Source organism: Barbatula barbatula, assembly GCF_947034865.1.
Source record: "Barbatula barbatula genome assembly, chromosome: 23".
NCBI lineage: Eukaryota > Metazoa > Chordata > Actinopteri > Cypriniformes > Nemacheilidae > Barbatula > Barbatula barbatula.
In genome coordinates, this window is record NC_136786.1 from 7,938,088 (window position 1) to 7,961,641 (window position 23,554).

Here is a 23,554-nt window from a genome sequence, read left to right on the forward strand (position 1 = left end):
CGCAAAGGAGGCATGTTCACAACAACAAACTGAATTGACGGGTTGTCTAAAGGAATCGACGAGTGAGTCTTAAGGATTACAATCACACCACACAGCAGTTGAATACGTTTAAAGAGGACTCGCTTCTGCATTCAAAACAGCTGGACAGAGATCAGCAGAGGGACTAAACACAGGGCTCCTGAGAGCACATTACAAAACACTCCATGTTAGTTTAACAATGTGTGTGGCAAACAATATCTTCATTCTAGTCAACACACATAAACAAGATTATCTGTAAATAATGACATTTAAATTAGTTTGTATGTCGCTTTGGAAAAAAATAATAAAACCCAACCAAAACACAATCGCCGATGTAATGGATTAAATGGTTATACGGGAAATTGCTTTGGTTTTATATGTAAACTACAATGGTGTCTACTGGTATGCGATGGATTGTGAGGTGCTATCTGTTAGAGTAATCCTACTGGATCTAAGGAGGAGTCAGAAAGCTTCTAAAACTACCTTTATTTGCGTTTTGAGGAAAATGGAGGTCATACCGATGTTAAACTACTTGAAGGTGAGTAATTAATAACTTGGTGAAGCGAACCGTGAGCGAGCAGAGATTGTTTTCATCTTGGTGTATTACATTGTCAGACATAACAGCGAATAAAGCAGCGCAGGGAATTCATGCGGCAGGAAATCAAGTATTGATATTATATCCCTGTATGCCGTTACATCCAACCGGGGCAACGGCCTTGTGCTGAGTCCGCATCTGTTCTCTTCACAGAGCTCATAAATATAGATCCTTTATCCCACTGCCATTTACAGAAGCGCTGCGCACTTCTGGCCAGAAAATGACAGGTGACACGAGGTGTGCGTCTGTTTGCTAATCACAAGAGAGATGAAACGTGGGCGTGATGCTGCGGCCGCAGGAGAGAAGCGTTGAAAGACAGCGTCCTCTGATTTGCTTTGACACATGGTGTGATCTATATCTGCCAAATGCTGCATCAATGATTTTTTCGGTTGGGTGTATAATGATGAATGGACTTTGTAAAGTAATGCGACTCTTAAATTGGTGAGCTCGGTGACTTACGGGTTTTCTAAGCTGCAGATGATGTAGTCTGCAGTAAAGGAGTGCTCATACACCTGAGAGACAATAGGAAGAGAAATACAGCAGACAGACAGACGGACAGACAGACAGACAGAAACAAAGAGAGCGAAAAAGGTAAGAGATAAAGAGAAACTTCATTGGCAAACATGCTTTGTAAAAGCAACAATGCTGTTGTTAAGCACGATGGCAGGCGGACTGATTTTGAAGATTGAAAAATCACCTAAAGACAGACTTGATTGGCGATTGTTTTGATAAAAACCTGGCAACAACAATATGATGTAGGGGCGGTTTCCCAGACAGGGCTTAAGACTAGTCCCGGACTAACTAAATGTCTTGATCGAAAACAATTTGCACTGATATATCTTAAACATATCAGTGCGATTGTTTTGTCTGGAGATTCACACAAGTAATGTTTTTTAAAACGATATAAATACCCTGATTTAACTAAAGCCTAGTCCTGGTTTAAGCTAATCCCCGTCCGGGAAACTGCCCCTCAGTGTTTATAACTCAACACATGTATTATTTTTAATTATCACAAATGATTCTTTCAACAAGTAATGTTATTAGCCTGAAGCCTGAATCACTGCACACGTGTTTGAATGCAGATGCAAACTCATTTTGAAACATTGCATTGGGGTTGCCAAGTATGCGGTTTCCCCACAAAATTGGACCAATTTAAAACTGTTGCTGCAGGGGTTTTAACGGGTTAACATTGAATGGGTTTTGTTGAACCCTGTCATTCTTAATGTAGAATGAAGCTATTTACGGACAGAGACTATACATTGCTTCTCAAAAATATTTTTTACATTTTGCCATCTTTATTTATTATCAATTCATATTAATACTTTGATATGTCTTTCTTCTGCAGAACACAAAAGAAGATATTTTGAAGAATGTTGATAACCAAACACTGAACCCCATTGACTTCCATTGTATGGACACAAAACCACAGAGACATTTCTCAAAATATCTCCTTTTGTGTTTTAGAGATGAAAGAGTCATACACAGGTTTTGAATGACAGAAGGCATATACAGGTGAATGTTTTATTTTTTCCTAGCTTTCCATTTTATTTCTTGAACAGCAGGACAAATCAGTGCGTGATTTTATTTCTTAGTGCCATACAAAAATTGACCCCACACCACTTAATTTTTACCCAATAGGATTGCTTACAACGGGTTCGCTGGATTTTGGAGATCGGAAGTGGAAGAGGTTCACACAATGGAGGTTAGAACAAATGCAAAAACCTGAAAAAAAGACCTAAAATCGGTCACAGCACATTAAATAAAGCTGAACTGATGTGTGCTCACGGATGTGCATATATTTTGACTTTAAATGTGACTCACTCCATCGGATTGAGAATCCGGGAATGATGTGTGATTGGTGTAAGGAGACAGGGGAGCAGTACCCGGCTGATGTTGAATGACTCTGAGGACAGTGTCAACAGCTGTCTGTAAGTCAGAGGGCTGACCGCAGCATATGCTCACCGCTGACATCAGCTTGACACGTGTGCTGTAGAAGAGCTGTTAATACTGTCAAAGATTAACATTCAACACCTGTACTCTCCAGCGCCACACCCAAACCCTCTCACGGACCGACCGAGAGAGAAAGGGGTTTGTGAAGGGCAAGCAACGCCATGACAGAGTTTAAGAACGAGGGGCGTTTATGAACGTCTCAGCGTGCGTGCGCGCATGTGTGTAGGCAATGACAGCTGGGGGACGAGGCTGTCATCCATCAAGGTGATGCTGGAACGGGCACAGAATAACAAACTAGCCAGAGCTCAAACACTCTTTTTGTCATGTGAGTGTGAAGTGCTTTGGTGTCACTGTCCCAGTGTTGATCACACCTTTTCCTCCATCTCTGGTTCTTTATGTTGCCGTGATCAAAATCATCTCATCACCTGCTGCTCAGGACTCCATTGTCTGTGACTCGAGCATTCTCCAGCGATAAGCTTTAAAGAACACTTGTGTTTGCCGCTCACATGTTTTTTATTTAGCTCGACATCTTTTGATCTGGTTGGGTTGCGTGACGTGTTTTAGTGATATGATGTATCTGAGTTTGGTTAGTAACAGTGGTTCAGGACACATTTCATGTTTTTCAGGTAAAGAATTTCACCTAACTTACACCTATTGATGATTTAGCAAAATTGTCTACGGTGATAAGCTCACTTCTTCATGAAAAACTTCCTTTACAGCTATATTATATTATTGCATACAGGCACCTCATTTTATAAGGCAAAGTATGTGTTGTTTAGTTTGGGTTTATTTATTTAAATGGTTGACAAATGTGTGAAATTTGCCTTCAGTTAATAAAAAACTGCAAAAATGTGTTTAATAAATTGAAAAAATATGCTACTGCCCACTCGCATGTATTTGTAACATTTAAACATAAAGATATAAGAGTAAAAGATATACTTTTAGAGTTTGTGTTTGACGTATTTACTTACGTCAAACATATGGCAACCCAACTCTAAGCTTTGAAAGTGAAGTTCACTCAAAAATAAAATAATCTGTCATCTGTGGAACACAGAAGATTATATTTTAAGAAATGTCTCACTGGATTAGTGTCAATGGGGCAAATGTTGTTTGCTAACCAACGTTCTTCAACATATTTTCTTTTGTGTTCTGCAGAACAAAATGACACGAGGATAACATATTACAAAATGTTCATGTTTGGTTGAACCCTTCCTCTAAAACATTTGATATAAACTCCTCACACGCTTCAGACAGCTAAGGGTATGCACTCATGCCACAGCATCATTCACTTTGACAATGCAAATGTACCACAGTTCACCGGCAAAATAATACAATCTGAAAAGGGACCTGGTGGGCACAGGGTGGACGGGGGGCTGAACTCAGGCAAACAAACCGAGTGTGAAATCAGCCTTAGTCCTTCTCTAAGCTGGCAGGTGTGTATGTGTGCGGCAGGTCTTTTACTGTGTTTGCTTTTGCTGAAGCGATGGAGCGTGACTGTGCCATGATTACTACGTCTCAACACACGCACACAGACAAACGCAAGCCTCACCGGTTGAACGTTGTAGGCCAGCAGGACCAGTTTCATATCCGGGGAAACTTCATACTTGCTGGCTTTGTACATTTCCTGGACAAGACACAGAAAAAGATGTAAGATATATTGTTGCATAAATAGTTTGAGCAATCAAACGAGGACAGTTGCGGAAAGTGTGACATTTATCAGATCTTCATTTATTTTGATTCGGAGCAAACATCATAATCTGTCTTTCAGACTTTCTTTTTTTCGCATCTACCGTGCGTCACATCTAGACAGACGTTTTTAAAAATCATTTCATGCGGATTACAGGCTACAAACAACACCGCGCTAATGATGGATGCCTTCAGCTCCATTAATAACAATAGAGATGTCAGCACTATGATCTGCTGACCAAGACGGTGTTGTAATCGAGACCCCACAGCATGTTGCATGCTAAAGCTCAAATGTGCACGCATGTGCAAAAGATGACAACATTTTTATCTTCCAAAATATATTAAACAGATAGAGCAGGACATGTTACGTGATGTTCGCTATCATTACGTCTTGCTGTTTTAATTGCCAGAGAGGATTCGTGAGATTTAGGGTGGAGAAAGAGGAAGAGGGAAAGCAAAACGTTAACTTACAAACTTCCTGTTTGTGACCAGGATTGTGCTCTCATTGGTCTCCATGTTAAAGCGGACCACATCCCCCTCACGGGTGCGATACAGGAGCTCATTATCTACATGGGGAGAGGATGAGAGACAGTGTTAGTGAAATAGAGTAGTGGGGCTATGAAGGACAGGAGAAAATGAATCAGCATGTAAAACGGTGTGTGCACTGCAAATGATAGATGATGTAGCTGCATGATTATACGGTGATATTATCTGTGTGTTAATATTAATGAACATAAAGGGACACCTTTAGGAAACACACATACATTCCACTTCATTCAGTATTTGATTTTGTCAGACATGCAAAGGGTTGGTAAATACATATCCTTGAGTTTATCGCACAACAGGGCATATACAAGTGTACAAATGTAATGAAAATACTGAATGTCTTTTTTTCAATACACGTTTCTGTCATGGCCAAGTGCTACGTACTGAAATGAAAATGAACATTAAATATGAACAATTCTTTATATTTACAGATAAAAACTATAAAATAAAAGCCTCATGCTAAGCCTTCTTGAACCAGAAATCCCCATTCACCTTTTTTTCTTCAAATTGTGGTTCCTAGAATTCTTTGCATGAGGCTGTTATTAAAATTTGTTTCAGTAGAGATAAAGACTTTTGTGTTTAATGTTAATTTTTCTTTGAACAAAAGATAACTGTCATGTAAATACTTGTAAATCTACAGTAAATTACTGACAAACTGCAGCAGTAATACTGTAATGTTATTTTCTATAGTGATATCCGACACAGAAATTGTCAGATCTCTCAACATTACCGTCGTAGGGGCTTATGAGAGCATCAGTGACGATGATGAGTGGGATTTGTGAAAGATCGTAAATTATTTAAAGTCTATAGTTTGTTATAATCCACTGATGATAATGAAGATACGCAGAACACTCACATTCTGTTGAAAACACACAGATTTTTAAAGGGGCTCATGTAAAATTCAGAAGTGTTTGTTTGTAAACACTAAACAGTAGTTTCATCTTCAAAGTAACACATTTTACATTCACTATAGTTCATTTAAATGTCTGTGACATTTCTACTACGCTTTACTGCTGCACAAAATAAATACAAATGCAGATGCTGTAATAAACCCTTTCATGATTATGTGCACATCGGTCATATTTGTAACCTTAAATTAAAGTTCTAAGTGTAGGTTTGGGAGGAGCCTAAACATTCAGTACAGCATCCATTCTTCCAGCATCCCTCCTCATCTCTTCCTTCACAGCTCTTGTTCTTCCCCTGTGCAATTCCATTACAAGGGCGGTTAAGCTCGGAGTTCAAGCCCCCTTCGAGGTCAGCAAGCCAAGTTCATGAACCATTAACTCTTAAGACTGACATGTGCATTCATAAATGGGTAACTTTACTATAGACAGTCCCTTACCCTCTATGTGTCAATGATCAGTAATCCCGTAGAATATTCTTGAGCTTGGCTAAGCTAAAAAGATATATAACTGTGTAAAAAATCAAAGACCGTTCCAAATTGTCATTTCAAAAATGTCTAAATGTATTGTGGCCTTTTCAGTCCAGTGTCTGTTGAATTTCAACAAAATCAAATCTCAGAAGTGACATTAAATCATGAAACAGCAATGTGAACGACTGACAGCATGTAGTCATAAAAATATAACTTTTAATATCAACTTTTCCTAAATACAGTATATGTACAAATATTAATGTTTTGCTTAAAAGTGAATCTTATCTGCAGTATTTGATGTCTGAAAAAAGACGGAGCATCACTTCTGTTATTTTCACCTGTTTCTGGCAATAAATGGCAATTGAAACAATATTTTTTAGGGATGCACAAAAAAATGATCGGCCATATCGATTTCGGACGATAAATTGTCATTGTTAATGTTATTGATTGATTATCAAATTAATGCCAATATATTATAGCCGATAAATCATGAATCATTTCCTCTGGTTGAACCACTTCAGCTGCACGCTGCTCACAGTTAAAATCCTTTCTTTCTGTTGTGATTATTCACTTATACTGCTATTAGCAAAACATTGTTGATGTAGTATGTAGATATTTATGAATGTGTAAATTATAGGAAAAAAACAGTTTGAATCAGTCTGCTGTCTGAATGCTTTCGGTCTTGAGACCTGTTAGACATGTGGCTATTGAGAACACCTTTCTGGGTTGCTCTGGAAGGACATCTATAATTTGTTTATTAAATAGACATTTATACCACAAAAGTTTCAAAGTTAAAGAATCTTTATTTATTGTAAAGTAGACTGTTAAGTCTCATGTTATATTAATATTTAGGTACTGTATATCGGCCAATATATCATTTATCGGCTTCCAATGTTCAAGGATTATCATTTGTCGGCCAAACTTTCGATATCGGTGCATCCCTCATATTTCTTATAAGAAATGTAAGAGAAATATTGCTAGCAGTTCACAGAATGAAACAACAATTTGACCTTTAAATGGTATATTCAGAAAAGCTGAAAATAGTTTTAAATGCTCTCTCGGCTGTATATTTGTTATGTAACAACAAAAGTATTTGAGTTTATTCGAATGCTTGTTAATTTCAAGTCATCCTGCGGCACCCGTTAAAGTTTGTCGAGGGTCCCCGGATGAGAATCACTGATCTGTTGCATGTGCTTTCTTCAGCTTCACCAAAGGGCTGACAGTTGAAATAAACAGATAAAATTTATTTTTCGTTTTTTCCACAAGTGACGATGACTTTGGCAAGGACATCATCCAAAAGCTCTTTGAAAGGTAGCACATGGCCCTCGGTTAGAGGACGGCAACATGAGCAAACAGCCCCATTGTTAGTTTTAATTGGGGATTAGGAAAAAAACACGCATTGGTGTTTTTTATATCTTGCTTGCATACCTAATGGGTGATAAGGGGTGACACAATTACCATCACAATCACATTAAAGCCAAAGTGGAAAACACTGAAATCACAGCAGTTCTAATGGGTCAGATTGCTGGAATCCAATTAACACTTTTTTCTACACACACATGAATTCAATGCTGAGAATATGAAGTAAATAATCTGAGATAAGAGATATTTCACATACTGTGTGATGAATGAGAATGGCCCAAATCATGTTTTTTTTCCCTTTAATGGTTGTTGTAGTCCTCTGAATGTTAAATTATCTCATTTTATGGTGATTGTTAGAAGAAAGGTGCCCTTCGCTCTGGAATGTCCGTGCCAGTAATTGACTTGCAAGTTGATAAGATGCCAGAACAATCATTTGTCCACTTGACAGATTCCCGCTTTTCTCACACGTGCTTTTCTTCTGACCTGATGTCAGGCTGTAGATTCAGATCAGATCCTCATCAGGTGTCTTCCTCCCCTCTGCTGTCATTCATCTCTCACTATCTATCCATCACACATCCAGACAGATGCACTCCAAACACAGATCACTCAATCTCAGCTGTTTCAGTTCGAGCTCATTTACATCAGTGTTGTCTTACACACCACCAAATTACGTTCAAGATGAATCTGTCATTGGTCCTGTACAGAAACAAAAAACGTGTAAGACTGTACCTGTTAGGGTAATTCCTGTCACTGGGTGGCACCTCATGTGTACCCTTTATGTTCACCTCAGAGTACAGTGCGCTTTATCAAACTTACAATGGTCCTTAAAGCAAAACTGTTGCAAATTCATATGCAAATGAATGAATTAGACACAACAGGCAATGAGCCATACCTGCCTAAAGTTCATGTTTAAGGAGCAACACAAACCCCCTTTGCCAACATACCAATGCGATCAAAACCACTGGTAAATCATTGGCTTTTAGTCAGTTAGTTTCTACAGTATAGTCCAGCTCTACAAGCAAATCACTTTGGAAAAAAGCTAAATGAATGTAAATATAATGCAATGTTATTTATGCAGTGCTTTCCCCAAAACAGCTACAGAAAAGCATCACATTACAGTGTCTAAAGATCTAAAGAGATCACAGTTCAAGAAAATTACCCGATAATAATATACTAGCCAAAGACAACTAAAGCTAAAGACAACCGAAGCAATGAACAGTAAACTATAGTTCACTATTTGAGTATGCACGAAACAATAAAACAATTTTAAAAGTGTGAAATGGACTTTTGGGGCTGATGACTGCTAAGTGCAATTTAGTGCTCTTTTATGTTTTGTGAAAGCAGAGCTTTGTGTTTTGCATGGAAAAAGCACTGTCATGTTGTCCCTGAGGTATTATGGATGGGGGTTATTCTCTGGTCATTTACTCACAGTGACTGTGATAACCCTCATGCATATTTATTCTACAGTCATTTCTGTTTGTAGTCATTTGTCTCATTTGTAAGCATACTTTGTAAGCAAACAATTGCTGTTTTATGTAAATAACTTTTTTCTGTAAGTATCAATTCATGAAATGAATATATACATTTTAAAGGAAACTAAGCCCACTGAAATTCCTCAGCCATGGCGGAAACGGGCTTCCATAAGATAGAAATAGCTCTACTGTAATAAAAACATAACACTTCATTATGTAATGTCTTCATACACATAGAAGAAAATAGCATTTTTGTCAATAGATCCTAGAAACAATTACACACTCGACCTTAGAGATGTAACAATATTATCGATATTGTGATATCACAATAGCAAAATTGTCTTAACATTATCGTGGACATATATAGGTATAGGTATTGAGGGCCAGACAAAATAACAGTCGCTAGCTTTGTCAAGGTCCATCTGGTGCAATGATTTAATTTGATAAAAGGGATTTTTAGGCAATTTGACCCATCTAATACTGTAACTCATACCTCTAAGCAACATTTATGAGGATAAAGAAAAGACGATGCTCATGGAACGTTTCCAAGTAATTATTAGCCATTTTAAATAAAGCAATGAATACCGCACAGTGGACTTTTAAACCGAGGTGTTATTGTGCAGTAAAACAATCTGAATGCTGTAAGCTGTTGCAGTTATGCTACCGTATTGGATATTTTCACTGAACTTCGTGCTTTACTGTTTCGCCATTCGGCCTAAAACATGCTTACAAAATATCTACATTAACTGTTTTTATTTAGGTAAACAACAGCAAACCAACCCATATCTTTAAGTGGCCCTGCAACGGTGTTTCATGCATTTTGACGTATTTACGATGTTAAACGTGTTGTCTTCTCATGCTTGACATGGTCAACTTGTCAAAAAACGAGTTGGACGTATGACGTAGTAGTTCTGTGCTCTATACACCCCCCTCAGCGTTCGTACAGGTTTCGGAAAGTTTTTTTCGAACATGAAAAATCATTACTTAACAACTTTTCTCAGTCCATTATTGGACAATTCTCCCGGAAAAGCATGCGTCATCAACCATTACCGGAAATAATCGTACAGCTTTATCTGTCTTTTATAAATGTGATCAAACTAAAGACCCTGCGGATATTTAAAGGGTGCGATACTATGCTGTAAGTACACAAGATTGTTATGGACGCTTTAACATACGAAAAACTAATCTTTATGTGTTTGCTCGAGCAGAAAGAAATTCTTGTATTACCAATTGCAGTTTTTTGATGGAACTGAAGTGTAACAAATGATGTTTATTTGTGGATATAAGTTGTTTGCCATTGTTTCAATTTTAATTGACTGTAAACAGCTGCCCTAAACAGCTATTAGTTATTTGCTCAAAACAGCAAGTGAATTATGCGTTTCCCTGCTTTGAGAGCAAAATGTGTGCCCAACCATCAACCACTTACATTATTTTTTACAAGCATTTACAGAAATCAGAAAGCGAGAGACACACATGAACAGTATTCTGATATTCCTTTGATTTACAAGTTTACTTGTCTCACATCAAATTGTTGGCTTACCAAACAATCGCAGCGGGTCAAAGAAAACAAAGTGTTGTGGTCAGCAGTTTGTATAGACTGATCTAGTTGCGAAATACATAATAATGTTCACATGTTGATTCAGAAACAGTGCTTTTGTCTCATTCAAACAAAAACAAATTTCCCATTTCCTAAACCGCATCAAAGAAAATTCCAAATCAACCTTAGAAAACATCATTTTCACTTGGAGGTATAGCTGTTCTTACATCTGCTGGCGCCTACAGATGTTGCCTACAGGGGGAGATTCCTTAAGTATTCAATGTCATATGCTCTGTGATGTTTACACATGTTTGTTTATTTATAAGGAGCATGCTCTTTCTTTCAGTGAAGTCTCTCAGAGTTTCCTTTGGCCTGGTCTATGTCGGTGTTCTGCGAGTCTTTTTGAAAGAGGTGAGGAGAAAACAGGAACTGGCGTACATCTCTTCCTGTAGTGTGCCTCTCTGGGTCATTCACTCAGAGTCCGTACTTACCTTCTGACTTCATAGCAGAACTCACTCACCATCGACCGTCCTCCTAGAACCTCAAGGTCATTCAGTGTCAGTGTTCAGAGGCAGTACAGGAGCATCTTCTCCTTTCAGTTTGTGGATGGTGTATTTCCTCCTCTGGCCGCTTTGTAAACTCAACAGAAACTCATCAGAATGACAGTTAATTACTTTCGGCACTCTCTCACGCACTTCTCACCGAGGGCAGGAGAGCAAAAGCCCTATTGAAGGCTCTGCGGTGATCCTATAAATAATTGGAGGTGTGTGAAATTGTGTAACCTCTAAAGCCAAGAACTCTGTTCTCAGAAAGATCAAAATAAGTGTGAACGCACAAAGACCGCACAGCAGAAAGACTGTTAGAAAGATGAAGGCATATCTTTCATAGAACATACAGTACATGCCATAGAACTTTGGGATTCAAGTAATAATGAAGATGAATACGATTAGTGTCACACTAGCTCTATAGTGACCTCAAACTTTCATTAGGAGTGCTCAACAGGATCTGGATCAAAACAGGCAATTTTGCTATTGCGATAACACGCTAACGGTAATATCCCTACTATCTTCAGTGACAGCACAGCTCATAAACATAATTTGAATGCCATCCTCACACCGACTGTTACTATGCGCATGATGCTTCATCAACTTTTGATGCTAAAAAGCCGATAAGTTCACAGTTCTGATCTCTGATAAGACTTTAAAAGACCTTTCATAGCACCCTATCGCTACAATCCAACACTGCGGGACTCTGAAAGGACAAGGAACAAAGCATCTCCACAACAGCAAAACAAGAAAAAGATAGCATCTGTTTCTGGTCGAGGTGTTTTAAGACATAACAAAAAGCTTTTGCTTATAAAAACACAAAAAAGTATCTATGGACATGCAAGAGAAGCTTTAACAAACCGCTTCAAAAACTATTAATATTACCCAGCAGTCCATTACGTCACGTTGTTATTCGGGAATGAATTAAATATTTATAAAAATTTATTTGACATCTAAAAACGTATCTAAGCTTTCCTGTAGCTCAGTGGTAAGAGCATTGCGTTAACCACCCAAGGTTGTGGGTTTGATCACAGGGGATCGCAGATACCTTTGTAAAATGTATAGGATAATAAAAGCGTCTGCCAAATGCCTAAATGTATCCAATGCTGCATTATTTATACTATAACTCGGGCACATCACATCATTAAGGTTAACCAATACTTTATAAATCTGAACATCACTGCTGCTTTTGCAAAGAAGCATTTGAGCTTAACAAAATGTTAAGTACTCGACTGAGACTCTGGCACCTGAGCATCGATGCACAGTCAGTACTCCTACAGAGCTGTGCTAAAAGACTCTGAGCAAAGGGAGGGAATTTATGTTGATTATATAACAAATGTAACTTTTTACACTCCTGCTCCGGCGAAATATCTGATTAAATTGATTTCTTCTTCTTGTACAGGTAATTCGCTGGGATCGGGGGGCAAAGGTGTGTGCTACGGCTCGAGAAACAGAGCTTGCTGCAGAAAATGTCTGAATGGAAAATAAAGGCAATTCTGCAGTAAATCCACCTCAAATTGCAGCTGCCCTTTGGCACACGACAGCTATAAAAGGAAATGAAATCGTAAATGAGTCACTTCAAACGATCTACCTTTCCTATTGTAACATCCTACATGCAACAGGACTGCTGTTAATGCCATTTAATTCCCTTAACTCGACGAATGGACTCATTGTAACACATGAAATAGTCCATAACGCAACTACATATATTAATGACAAAGTTTTCAAACCAAATTATTCACAAACATTTGCGAGACGCCTTATCCAAAGTGACTTACAGCACATTCATTCTGTACATGTTTTAAACACATGACGTTTGTCTTGCTAATGTGATGTTCTATTCCATTATTTCAGTTATAGGAACAAAGTCATTACATTCATTTTAGGTACCCTGGAGTGTGATGTAAATGCCATGGTACTTGGCAATCATTTAGTACCATGGTATATAATAAAGTATGTTATTGTGATTTATTATACTCTACCATCATCTACAAAGTGATAACATTTTAGTTTATCAGCAAAGTTAAACTTCATGAGTCATAATACATGCACACACACACGCACACATCCACAAGCGCACACAAACACACGCGCGCACACAAAAAACTAAATTAAAATGTGTCGTGATCAGGGGTGGAAGAACCCAAGTATGAAGGGGTTAAACAATAAACTTTAATAGTCATACAATCACAAAACAAACGCCTACAATGGGGGATAAACACTAACCAAACTGGATACAAAAACTGAAAACAAACACTTCCCACAAGGGGAGCAAAAATAACCAAACCGAACAAGGTACTTTAGCGTATCCATACACTGTAACATGGACAAGGGAACTTAGAACAACGAACGAGCACAAGACAATGAACATGAGGGCATTAAACAGGGAGAGTAACAAAGGAGATGACAATGGGCAGGTGTGGGGAATGAGACACAGGTGGAAAGAAATACTAGGAACAAGAGGGGCGGGGCCAATGACGAAACTGTCTCTCTCCACATAAAACACGTGGCTCTGTCATGATTCTGCCACTAAACCAGAAATCAAGACAAGAGAGGACAGAATCATGACAAAAGAGCGTTAAAAAATGTCATAGACCATCTTTTGCCAGTTTACAGTAAACATCAGGTCAATACCCTATACCTGAATGAGTGTAATTCACATCCCCAGCTTCACATATTGTAATCTTGGCCCTGTATCCTCAGGGAAACCCTGTCACCTTCCCCTTCAGAGCAGATATCAGGCTGCAATATAACAGAATGGGTCGCCAATGCCTCCTGCCTGCCGCTTGAATGGGCATTTTCCCTCTGATTTATAGTTATCAGCAATGCTGATCAAGGTCGACCATGTGGCTCATTTTTCACAGCCCTCTGTCAGAACTCAGAGTGCAAGGCGACTAGCCACAGGAAAGCCGTACCCACATTAAAGAGCAGAGTGCTTTGTGATACAGCCACGGCTGTCCATCATAAAACTAAACACACACACACAGGTCAGATACACATAATGGCAAGCCTACAGGAGGGCTCACATTTGAGTAAATGGCACCCAAGAGAAGATCCTATTGTGAAACAAGAACAGTTTGTTTACACACAGAACTTTCCCAGTGTTTTGCGCTCTATTGTGTCATTTTGTGATATACAGTATATTGTAGAAATAACACACACAGTCTGAGATCAAAATCAGTATAGGGGGCAATTCTCGCTATAAACAAAACAATAAACTACGACTTTTCCCTCAATAAACTTCTCTAAATTGCATTTTTTAGTTAAGTACTGTGGGTTTTTAGTTTGTATGTGTCTTTGATTAAAATGAAACTATGTTAGTATATCAAAATATTTTAGTCTTACATTTGTGTGCTTTGAACATTGACAATTCACATTTAGTTTCAAATAGATATTAAGCATTTACTAAGCAGTATGTGGATCCACAGATTTTATGACATTTTGCACTTGCAGTAGTTTCTCATCTGATACAAGTGAGATAAACAAAAAAAAAACGATTATGTGATGTACTAGTTCAGTGGAAATTTCTTTAATGCTTCAAACAAAGATGCTCATTTCAAGGCCCTACGGTGGCTTTTTAAGTTATTGTAAAACAATGATGATGTTGGAGTTACAAGCCAACTGGTGAGTCCTAACCTGGACCTTTTTTCAACTTGCCAATACCAATTTTTAGACTCATTTAGACACGATGCATAAATAATCTTGTTCTTCTGTCCAGTTTACTGCAAAAAAAACACATCCAAAATGCACATCCATACATTTCCCATCTCTAAAAATCAGTCACACGTGCCCACACGTTTGCTTTTGGTTGTGCGGGCACTCAACCGTGATTCACAGGTTACACAAACCTCAGGATGTTTCATTAAGGTTGCTTTCTCAACCTCTATGTACCGATGCAATTATCTGCCCCATAATTCTCATTCAGCCAATAGAGCGCTGGCGGAAAACAGTAAAACTCTCACGACCTCTCCATGTTTTACAAGTCAATCAGTCTTTGCACTCCCGAAGCTGTACAAATATTAGGCAGGTGTCTGCTTTGAGCTGATGTTTTATAGCGCTCCGGCTAGTGTTTTAAAGCAGAATAATTGTTTCAGCAAAGTCGTGTTTATTGATGTGTGTGCACAAACCGCACACAAGTACAGCTGTGAACAGAAGGTGTGAACGCTAATCAAATTAAGAGACAATTGAGAGCAGGGGTCACCTCCCACACCCAGCATGAACACAACAAAACCTTTATTATAACTAAACACGCTGATGCATGCAACAGACACCACGTATTCATAAACATGCAACTCAATCTGCTTTTGTCTGAGTTGCTTACATTTTGTATTAACATGTTGTCTAATGCATACAGATAGCTAAATGTTAAATATTAAAGGTTATTCCACTGTCCCGAATGAACAGTGACTGTAATAACGTTTGGCTAAGTCAACAGTTGCTTTGACGCTAGGGGGTGCCGGTCTGCATAAAGCACCTGCTGATGGGGCGAGCCAATGACTCACATCAAGGTTACAAATCGTTTGTTCCACCAACATAGCTAACAGCATTTATTCAATCTCTCTGTGCACACGCTCGGCGTATATCAGACTCCGCGTGGCTGTTTAGGCCGAGGACGCAGAGGTGGAACATTAAATGGAAACCAGATGTTTTAGGCCACAGCAGGCAGGTTTAATTTCGGATTGCGCTTGTTGAATATTGTCTATGATGTATCTGTTGTATTTAGACTAGAGAGGCAGATCAATGGGCTCGGTTAATTATGCAATTATATAGCTGCTTTGATACAATCAAAATGGGGGCAGGCAGAATGGAAATGAGAGAGTCTATTACAGGCAAAGAGACTTAGAGGACAGAAAGGAGGAATGCAGAATGACAACAGCCCTACTGCAGCCAGAGAATTCAAGTTTGTATTTCCTCCAGATTCTTTAGAATACATTGTGTTTCTTTAAGAGGCGATGATGAAATCTGGATGCTAAATTCGTTAACATTTGTCAGGAGTTTACACAAGATTGCTGTGAGGGAGGCAAGTGGTCGATGGTTGGAGAGGCCCAAGCAAGAGAAAAAAATGACCCGTATCATTGATTCACTTATAGATTCATTCAATATAAGCGGCAACGGCTGTGACGCTCTGACTTTGATTGATGACTTGTGGGACCTTCCCGGAAAAAAAGAAAACAAATTCTGGGCCGAGTCGGGTTTAAAAATTCAATTTCTGGCCGTACTCGGAAATCAAGTAATAGTTAATGTTCCAGACGGGAACGACGGACCTTGTGTTCTGCGAATCATTCTAACTAAGTGTTTCTGACACGTTAACCAAGATCTAATAATTAGTCAACTATGGCCGGTGTAATGCTCTTTCCCCTTCTCTAATCTGCCGTGGAAGGGCCAGACCCTTTACAGACAGTTATAAATTCATTCACATGGAGAGCGGCGTAATCTTATTAACACTGTGTGAAACCACTTCATATCCTTTCTTTCAAACATGTGTGAAATGTTTAGGCTTCTTCTGTCTAAAACACTATTGTCCACGGGCATTCTGTTTCTTTCTAATTAAACTTGACATGAACTGCAATTGTTCTCTTGTAATGTTTGCAAGATTTTTGCATTAAATATAATAATAAAAAATGGATACATCATTTTATATCCCCTTTTTTAAGACACTCTTATGTTATTCATGTTCGAGGCAAATTCAAGACTCAAGGTCTTTGCATTCTCCGTCTGTAATTTTCGTATGCGTTTTTCGTATTCGTCATCCTAAAAATGTGTCACACACAGAAACCTTGCACAGAGTCTGATGCATATCTTATATTTATATAAATCTTTGTAGTGGGAGTCTTTGTACTCCACGCTTTGTTTCTCATGCAGTGCTTTGTGCTGCGAGACAAAGTGAATCAACTTAGACGCCATCCTGGATTTTGCCGTTCGCTTGTACGGTGACTCTAAGTTGTCAGAACCTCTAAAATGCCTGCTACAAATGCGAAAAACGAACCCGGTCCGAATTCTTTTATGACGGATGAACAATTTGGAGGCAGTTTGTAAATGTGATTTGACACAAGGTAAGATTGTATTTACTTTTCAACGTGCGAACATTCACATGTAAACACCCGCTGTTGTGATTGGCTTACAGTTTTGCATGTTAAAATGCTGCAGTGAAGAAACAATTTGGGTGATTTTAGTAAAAAAACTTTTAATACCCAGTATGATGTGTAACAGACAAAGCAATATGGTAAACATGGTTGTTGTGCATCCCATATTAGGTCAAACTGCTGTTTAATTATTAAGCCAGCTTGTGTTTCAGCACGATACATGAACATAACTCACAGGTGATCCCTGCACACCGCAAGACAAAGAACAATGCTTGCCTTCTTAGAGAACCCAGTACCATTAATACAGTATATTGAAATGAACAAATCATGATGTATAATTTTCTACAATGATCAATGATGCGAAAACATTGTTAACTCAAACCTGTGTGTTGCTACATTACTATCAGATCCTCTATAGTACTGTAAGCACTGAATCATCTTTTATGTTCAGTCTCTCTGAAAATGTTGCATTCAGGTGTCTTGTTTAAAAACAAATGCACAGTAAACTGATTCAAACAAATGAACTTACTGATGCGGCAGATACAATCTGACATATAGTGTTTTAATGGCTTAGGACGAACAAGAAAGTTTTAAGTTCTGAAACGTATCGTATGTTTATATAGTACAGTGACCTCTTATAGATCCAAAGGTCAAGGGAATTTTTAATATTCCAATTCATTCCCTCTTTAAAGGGATACTCCACCCAAAAATGAAAATTCTGTCATGAATTACTTACTTTCTAGTTGTTCCAGACATGTTTACATTTTTTTGTCCGGTTGAAGACAAAGAGAGACATTTTGGAATAATGTTCGCAACAAACAGTTCTGAAGCGCCATTGACTGCCATGGTTTTAATCTGAATAAAGCACAGCTATTGACCAATTAGAATCAAGGACTGGAACTAATCTTTTATAAATAAATAACTGTACGCAGCACTATACATTATAACTGTTGAGATTTAGTAGTCCGACCAGCCCAACATAACAAAACGACTGGTGAGAGTTTGAGGCAGCACTATCCATCTGTCCAGGCGAAAGCAGAGAGGGATGTGTTGGTAAACCTCTTTAAAAACAGTTGTTTTTTTGGTCATTCTATTTGCTGGCACTAGTGACGCTAGTGTGGAGAGGTTTTCATGTTTGTCTCTCTGAGAGATTGTGCATGCAGTGGCTCTGTGTGGACGTTACAGCAGCTGTGTTGATTTATGGGAGCACGGGTGTTGTTGCATTGCCTCGTTCATATGAAGTGTATACACAGTGTACAACACTCTTAATGCCTGAATGACAGTGTTATGAGGAACAAAGACGTTATCAATCATCTTTGTCATTGATAAACAGAAAGCGTTACATATATTTTCACGTAAGGAACAGGTGTGTAGTTTTCTTGGTGGAACACATTTACTGATAAAAATGAATAAGCTTTGGATTAACGTGCCTGCCAATTGCATTATGGTAAAAGGTAAATTATTTGACAAAGTAACTCCAAAAAGTAAGGCAGTATTTAAAACACATTATATTTAGAATTGATTGGATTTCAGACAGTTTCAATGAATTAAGTTCATTAATAAAAGAAATAAAAAAATCTACAAATGTGAAAACAAGAAAGTAAAATATTTGCATGTCCAGCACAAAATCACTATTGAAACCGAAAGGCAGAGGTTCTCACAATCTACTCGCCGCCGTCAGATCTGTTTACCTTTCCTCAACTGACATGAACGATAACAAGCCAAAATGATGGTGTGAAAAATGGGCAGATCATCAATCAATACAAGAGCAGGACATTGTGCCATAATTTCCAGCTAAATTACTCCACCCGCTCCTGCAGGGGGACGTTTTTCTAGGCGGTGAACTGCGCTTTGTTATGTTATGAATCAAAGCCAGATGAGATGAATGAGCGTGAGCGCTGAGTTAATGTCCCCGTGTGAGAGCGATGAGGGTCCGTACAGCTGCAATGCAGGAACACGAACGAAAGCACCATCTAAATGATCTTCATTACAGTTTAAATGCATCACACCATCGTCGGATGAGAGCGGGAACTACAGCAGACGGACTGATAGCTTTGCTGAATCATCTGGACAGATTAAACAACTCTTTCACCGCGGCTGCATGTTTTGGTAATGTCTCAAGTTGATGTCTGACCAACATGTACAACAACTTACATCACAGTTTGAAGTTGATGTTTAACAGCACCTGCACTAGAGAAAGCTCAGGTGGAGTGTTTGACAGGTAGAAATGCTTGAGATCTGTTTTGCTGTTGGGTTTACGGTGTGAAGGTGCAGCTTGATAACACCTAGAATCCACCAAAGGGGGAAACCTTTCTCATACCTAGCACCTAAACTCTGAAACAGCCATCCCGATACTCTTCGAGGGTCAGACACACTCTCCAAACTTTTCAGCCAGACGTTCACTTAATGCATAATATGCATAATATGAAATGAATGAACAGCAGCGTGGCTAATTATTCTCTTTCTGGCTTCATCCAGAGAATACGCCAGGCCCAGACGAACGTCATATGCCCATCCCTATCTAGAGATGTCGCCAGCTCCAGCTGAAGATCCTGTGCCATCCTCCTGCGAGACCATGCGGACTGACTAACCATCTCATTTCCAGCTCAGGCAATTCCACCCCAACCAAGAGCAAAGACGGAGTGCTTGTCACTGGCCCTCTCGGCTGAGACTGGTTTATTTATCATTGGAGTTTGGGTTCCTTGCCACTGTGCCGTGTTGGCTTCACCACCGAGAGACTGCCTCTATTAGATATTATTTACTAGAACGATCTTGCTTGTTCTATAAACACCATGCACTATGCTGTGTTTTACCTTTCTTGCGTTTTTCGGTTTTCTTTTTTTCTCATGTAAAGCTTCTTTGGAACAATACACATTGTGAAAAGCACTATGTAAATAAAATATTGAATTGAAACAAACAGAAGTTTAGTGAATTGGATTTCTAGCCAAACGTGACCCCCGCCTCTCATAAAGTCTCATTACACCCTTGTCATCTGCCTCAATCTGACATTGTTGAATTCACAATAATAGAACACTGTTCCAGACCCTCTAACATGATTAAATAATGATGACATCACACTTGAAAAATTAATACAGTGGCTTAGTGAATACCACAAATATAAAAAGCTTTTATATTTATTATTATTTAACTTAATAAAATCTTTTAAAATAATTTAAAGGCTGAGTAGGCAATCCTGTCCAGAAACCTTTTTTGTCCTGCTGGTTGGAAGTAGGGTGACCACCAACCAACAAACCAAATGTGGGACAGGTAATCCGTTTGTATGGGACAATGTCGGAAACCATTCACTGAAAAAAATAACCTGTAGAATTTACTTTAAAAAATCCTTGTAAATGTTTTTATGTTAATACGCTAACCACAATTCTGAGTGACTCAGATTTACTTACGTTTACTAAATTTTAACAGTATATTTGATTGATTTCAAAGCTTTAAAAAGTATCTCTGGGTGACATTAACAGAACGTAAGCTGGGAAGAATTGGGACTGAAAGACTTTCTGTCTGCAAACTCCAAAGTGTCTGATTAGAGGAGACAGCTCAGTGAAGCTTAAACCAAATCAGACTGTCTGATTCATCTCCCGGCTGATAAATGCTTCCCTCAGTTTGGTTAAATCATCCGTCTGAATGCAGAATAGACGTCACGATCCAGACTCACGTCCGTAAAGATTCGCTCGCAATTCTGTATTACAAAAGTTGAGTGTCAGTACAAAGTGAAATGTGTTTTACCGTTGGTCAGTGGGGTTTTATTTCAGTAAAGTTTCAGTACGACCTTAATGCTCCAAGGCTTGCAACTGTTTCCTCTCTCACTCACGAAAAATCCATATTTAGTTTTACCTTAAGGAAGAAATTAGTGCCTAATGCACAACCTCTGTATTTCTCTGCATTGATTCAGCGCACAATGAGACTTTTAGTTTGTTTGTGAAACCATGGTCAGAGAATGTCTTATGATACATGACAGCGCTAATGGAAGAGCAAATCAAATGTCTGCTGATGTGAGCACTTACTGCTGATCCACTTAGCATTCGGGTCGTGAACCTTGAAGTCTTTCTTGAAGATATCTTCAACCGTCACTTTGCCCTTAAGTGCCAGGCTATCATCCTCACCTGTTGAAAACAAAAAACAGACCAAAAATCAGCACAAACACATCCAGGTTTGCTTGATACAACTCGACTGGCAATCTCAACGCATTCACCCACTGCTGAGTTTGTGTCAAAAACTCTCTGCTTTTCAGGGTCACAGGAAGAACACCGCACCGGCATTAGGCTCGATTGGCTGACACGCTCTTCTTAGAAGGAAGCCTGATGCTTTTTGTCTCCGAAATAGGAAACCGTCCCATCTGCAGCTACTGGGCTTGATGTGAAAACCGCAGCGTTCTCTCTGAACACAGTGTTGGAAAGTTCTCACTGTTCCGGCCTCCAGCTGAGCTCGAGCTCATTATCTCAGCAGTGCCACTGGGCACGGGGCCGAGAGATCGCCCGCGTCAGACCACCTCTGTTTGACATTACCTCTCATTCCTTCAGCATGCGGCGAGAATGCGCTGTCGCAACAATCCCTAGAAAGAGAGCGAACGTGCGCTGCAGCGGAAAACCATTTAAAATCATATGGGTTTAGAAGATGGCGGCGGAGCTCTGCATTAAATGACAGCCCCATAAGGTGAGAAAGAACGCTAAAATGTATTCAGTGTGTTTGACAGAGAAAGCAGGGAAGGATCTATCAACTCACGCGCACTTCATCTCGCTCCGACCAATATTACGCTGTCACTTTGACTTGTGCGTGCGGGTTGGTGCGTGGGCCGAGAGCAATTCTCCGACATCGCCGAGGACGAATACACATATCGGAGTAAACACAATCATGTGTCCCTTCAGGCTTTGCTTAAGACTAGTTGAATTTTCCATTATTAAAACGGGCTTTGTGCATTTACAGCTGACGCCGGCAGTAACCTGATTTATTTAGTCATAATTCTGCACATCAGCTATGATCATAGAGAGCTTGCGTCTAGCATTTGACTCATTTCATATGCATTGGAAGACAAAGAAAAGGCAATATCTGATTTGTTCTGTTTTGCTGACAAGAGGAGCTGCTTTTGTATTTTATATGAGGATATGCGGTACAGCAAACCTGAAAAATTCAACAGGAAATCTAGAAATACATTGGTCAGGGACCAACATAAGGCCATGACACATCATACTGATGGTTGACCATCTGGAAATAGTTTTTGAGTGTCAGTCAGACTAGTTTTTTATGTTTGGATGTGTATGTATCGACACTTTGGCAATAGTCTGACTGTTGTTTTCTACAAAATTCAGCATGTTGAATTCTCTGGTTGAGCTTATGAACTATATTTGTTATATACAAAATAAAGCTGAAGAAAAAAATTGGAGACCACTCTGAGTCTTTCTGTGTCTATGACTGATAATTTTTGTTTTATTCTGTGAACTAGTTATCACATTTCTCTTAATTCATTTATTTGCACGAAGTTGAAACAGGACAAACTAGTGAAAACAACAAAAGATGGTATGATTGCATACTGTAAAAAGACATGTTATTTTTACTTTGTTCACCCAAAAAAGAAAATTCTTCAAAATATCTTATTTGTTTGGGTATACTATCACTTCATTTTTTTGCACAGCCGTATAAAAGCTTTTATACATAATTTACGTAAAGCAACACCACAGTCAGATTTTGTTACATCCTTTTCTTTGTTGGGCTTTAGGCAGATTTTAGTTTTATATAGTTACTTTGGTCTTATTTCTGGTCAAGAAATGGACTCAAAACAATGCTCAAGGACAATATAGAACATATTTCCATTGCTTTTCCAGACATGATTAATACATAAGGAATGAAAAAAAACATTTCTGTTAGAATGGACTAAAAATGGCAAACTACAGTGTATATTTGTGTATTCACAACAACATTTTTATACATTTTCCATGCTTCTAAATGTAAAGACAAGGCGCCTGATGCTTACACTACAAAACAATCCCAGAGGATAAATCAGCACATAAACAATCAATCTATTAGGCAAATGATATATAATGACCCAAGAGTCATTTTAAATATATAAAAACAAATCTCTGTGTGTTTATGGCCTGCTGTGTGTGTGTGTGTGTCGAACTGACAGCTAAGGGCTGATGTTTCTGGAGACATGGTGCAAAAAGAAGAAATGAGCCCAGCTGGAAACTTCTCCGGCTGGCTGCCCGGTACAGACCGGCTGGAACGTGCTTACACTACTGGCCAGCATTGAAGAGGGATAAATATTCGTCACTGTGAACACACATTTCTGAAGCGCAATAATCATTTGTTCAGTAAATAGTAAGCAGCCGTTTAAAGCACAAGACTCAGTGAAGAGACATAATAGTTGGAGTATTGCAGT

The 23,554-nt window shown here is 38.8% G+C and overlaps 1 protein-coding gene across 1 annotated transcript in view; it reads right to left on the bottom strand.

Annotated features, from left to right (window-relative positions):
- Positions 1–23,554, bottom strand: part of dpp6a (dipeptidyl-peptidase 6a) — a 115,955-nt gene that overhangs the window by 35,719 nt on the left and 56,682 nt on the right. Inside the window, exons 3-6 of the mRNA XM_079447605.1 lie at positions 21,186–21,284; positions 4,721–4,815; positions 4,113–4,187; positions 1,073–1,125 (exon numbers count right to left, since the gene is read on the bottom strand). Coding sequence (XP_079303731.1) covers positions 1,073–1,125; positions 4,113–4,187; positions 4,721–4,815; positions 21,186–21,284 — 322 coding nt within the window. The remainder of the gene's footprint in view (positions 1–1,072; positions 1,126–4,112; positions 4,188–4,720; positions 4,816–21,185; positions 21,285–23,554) is intronic.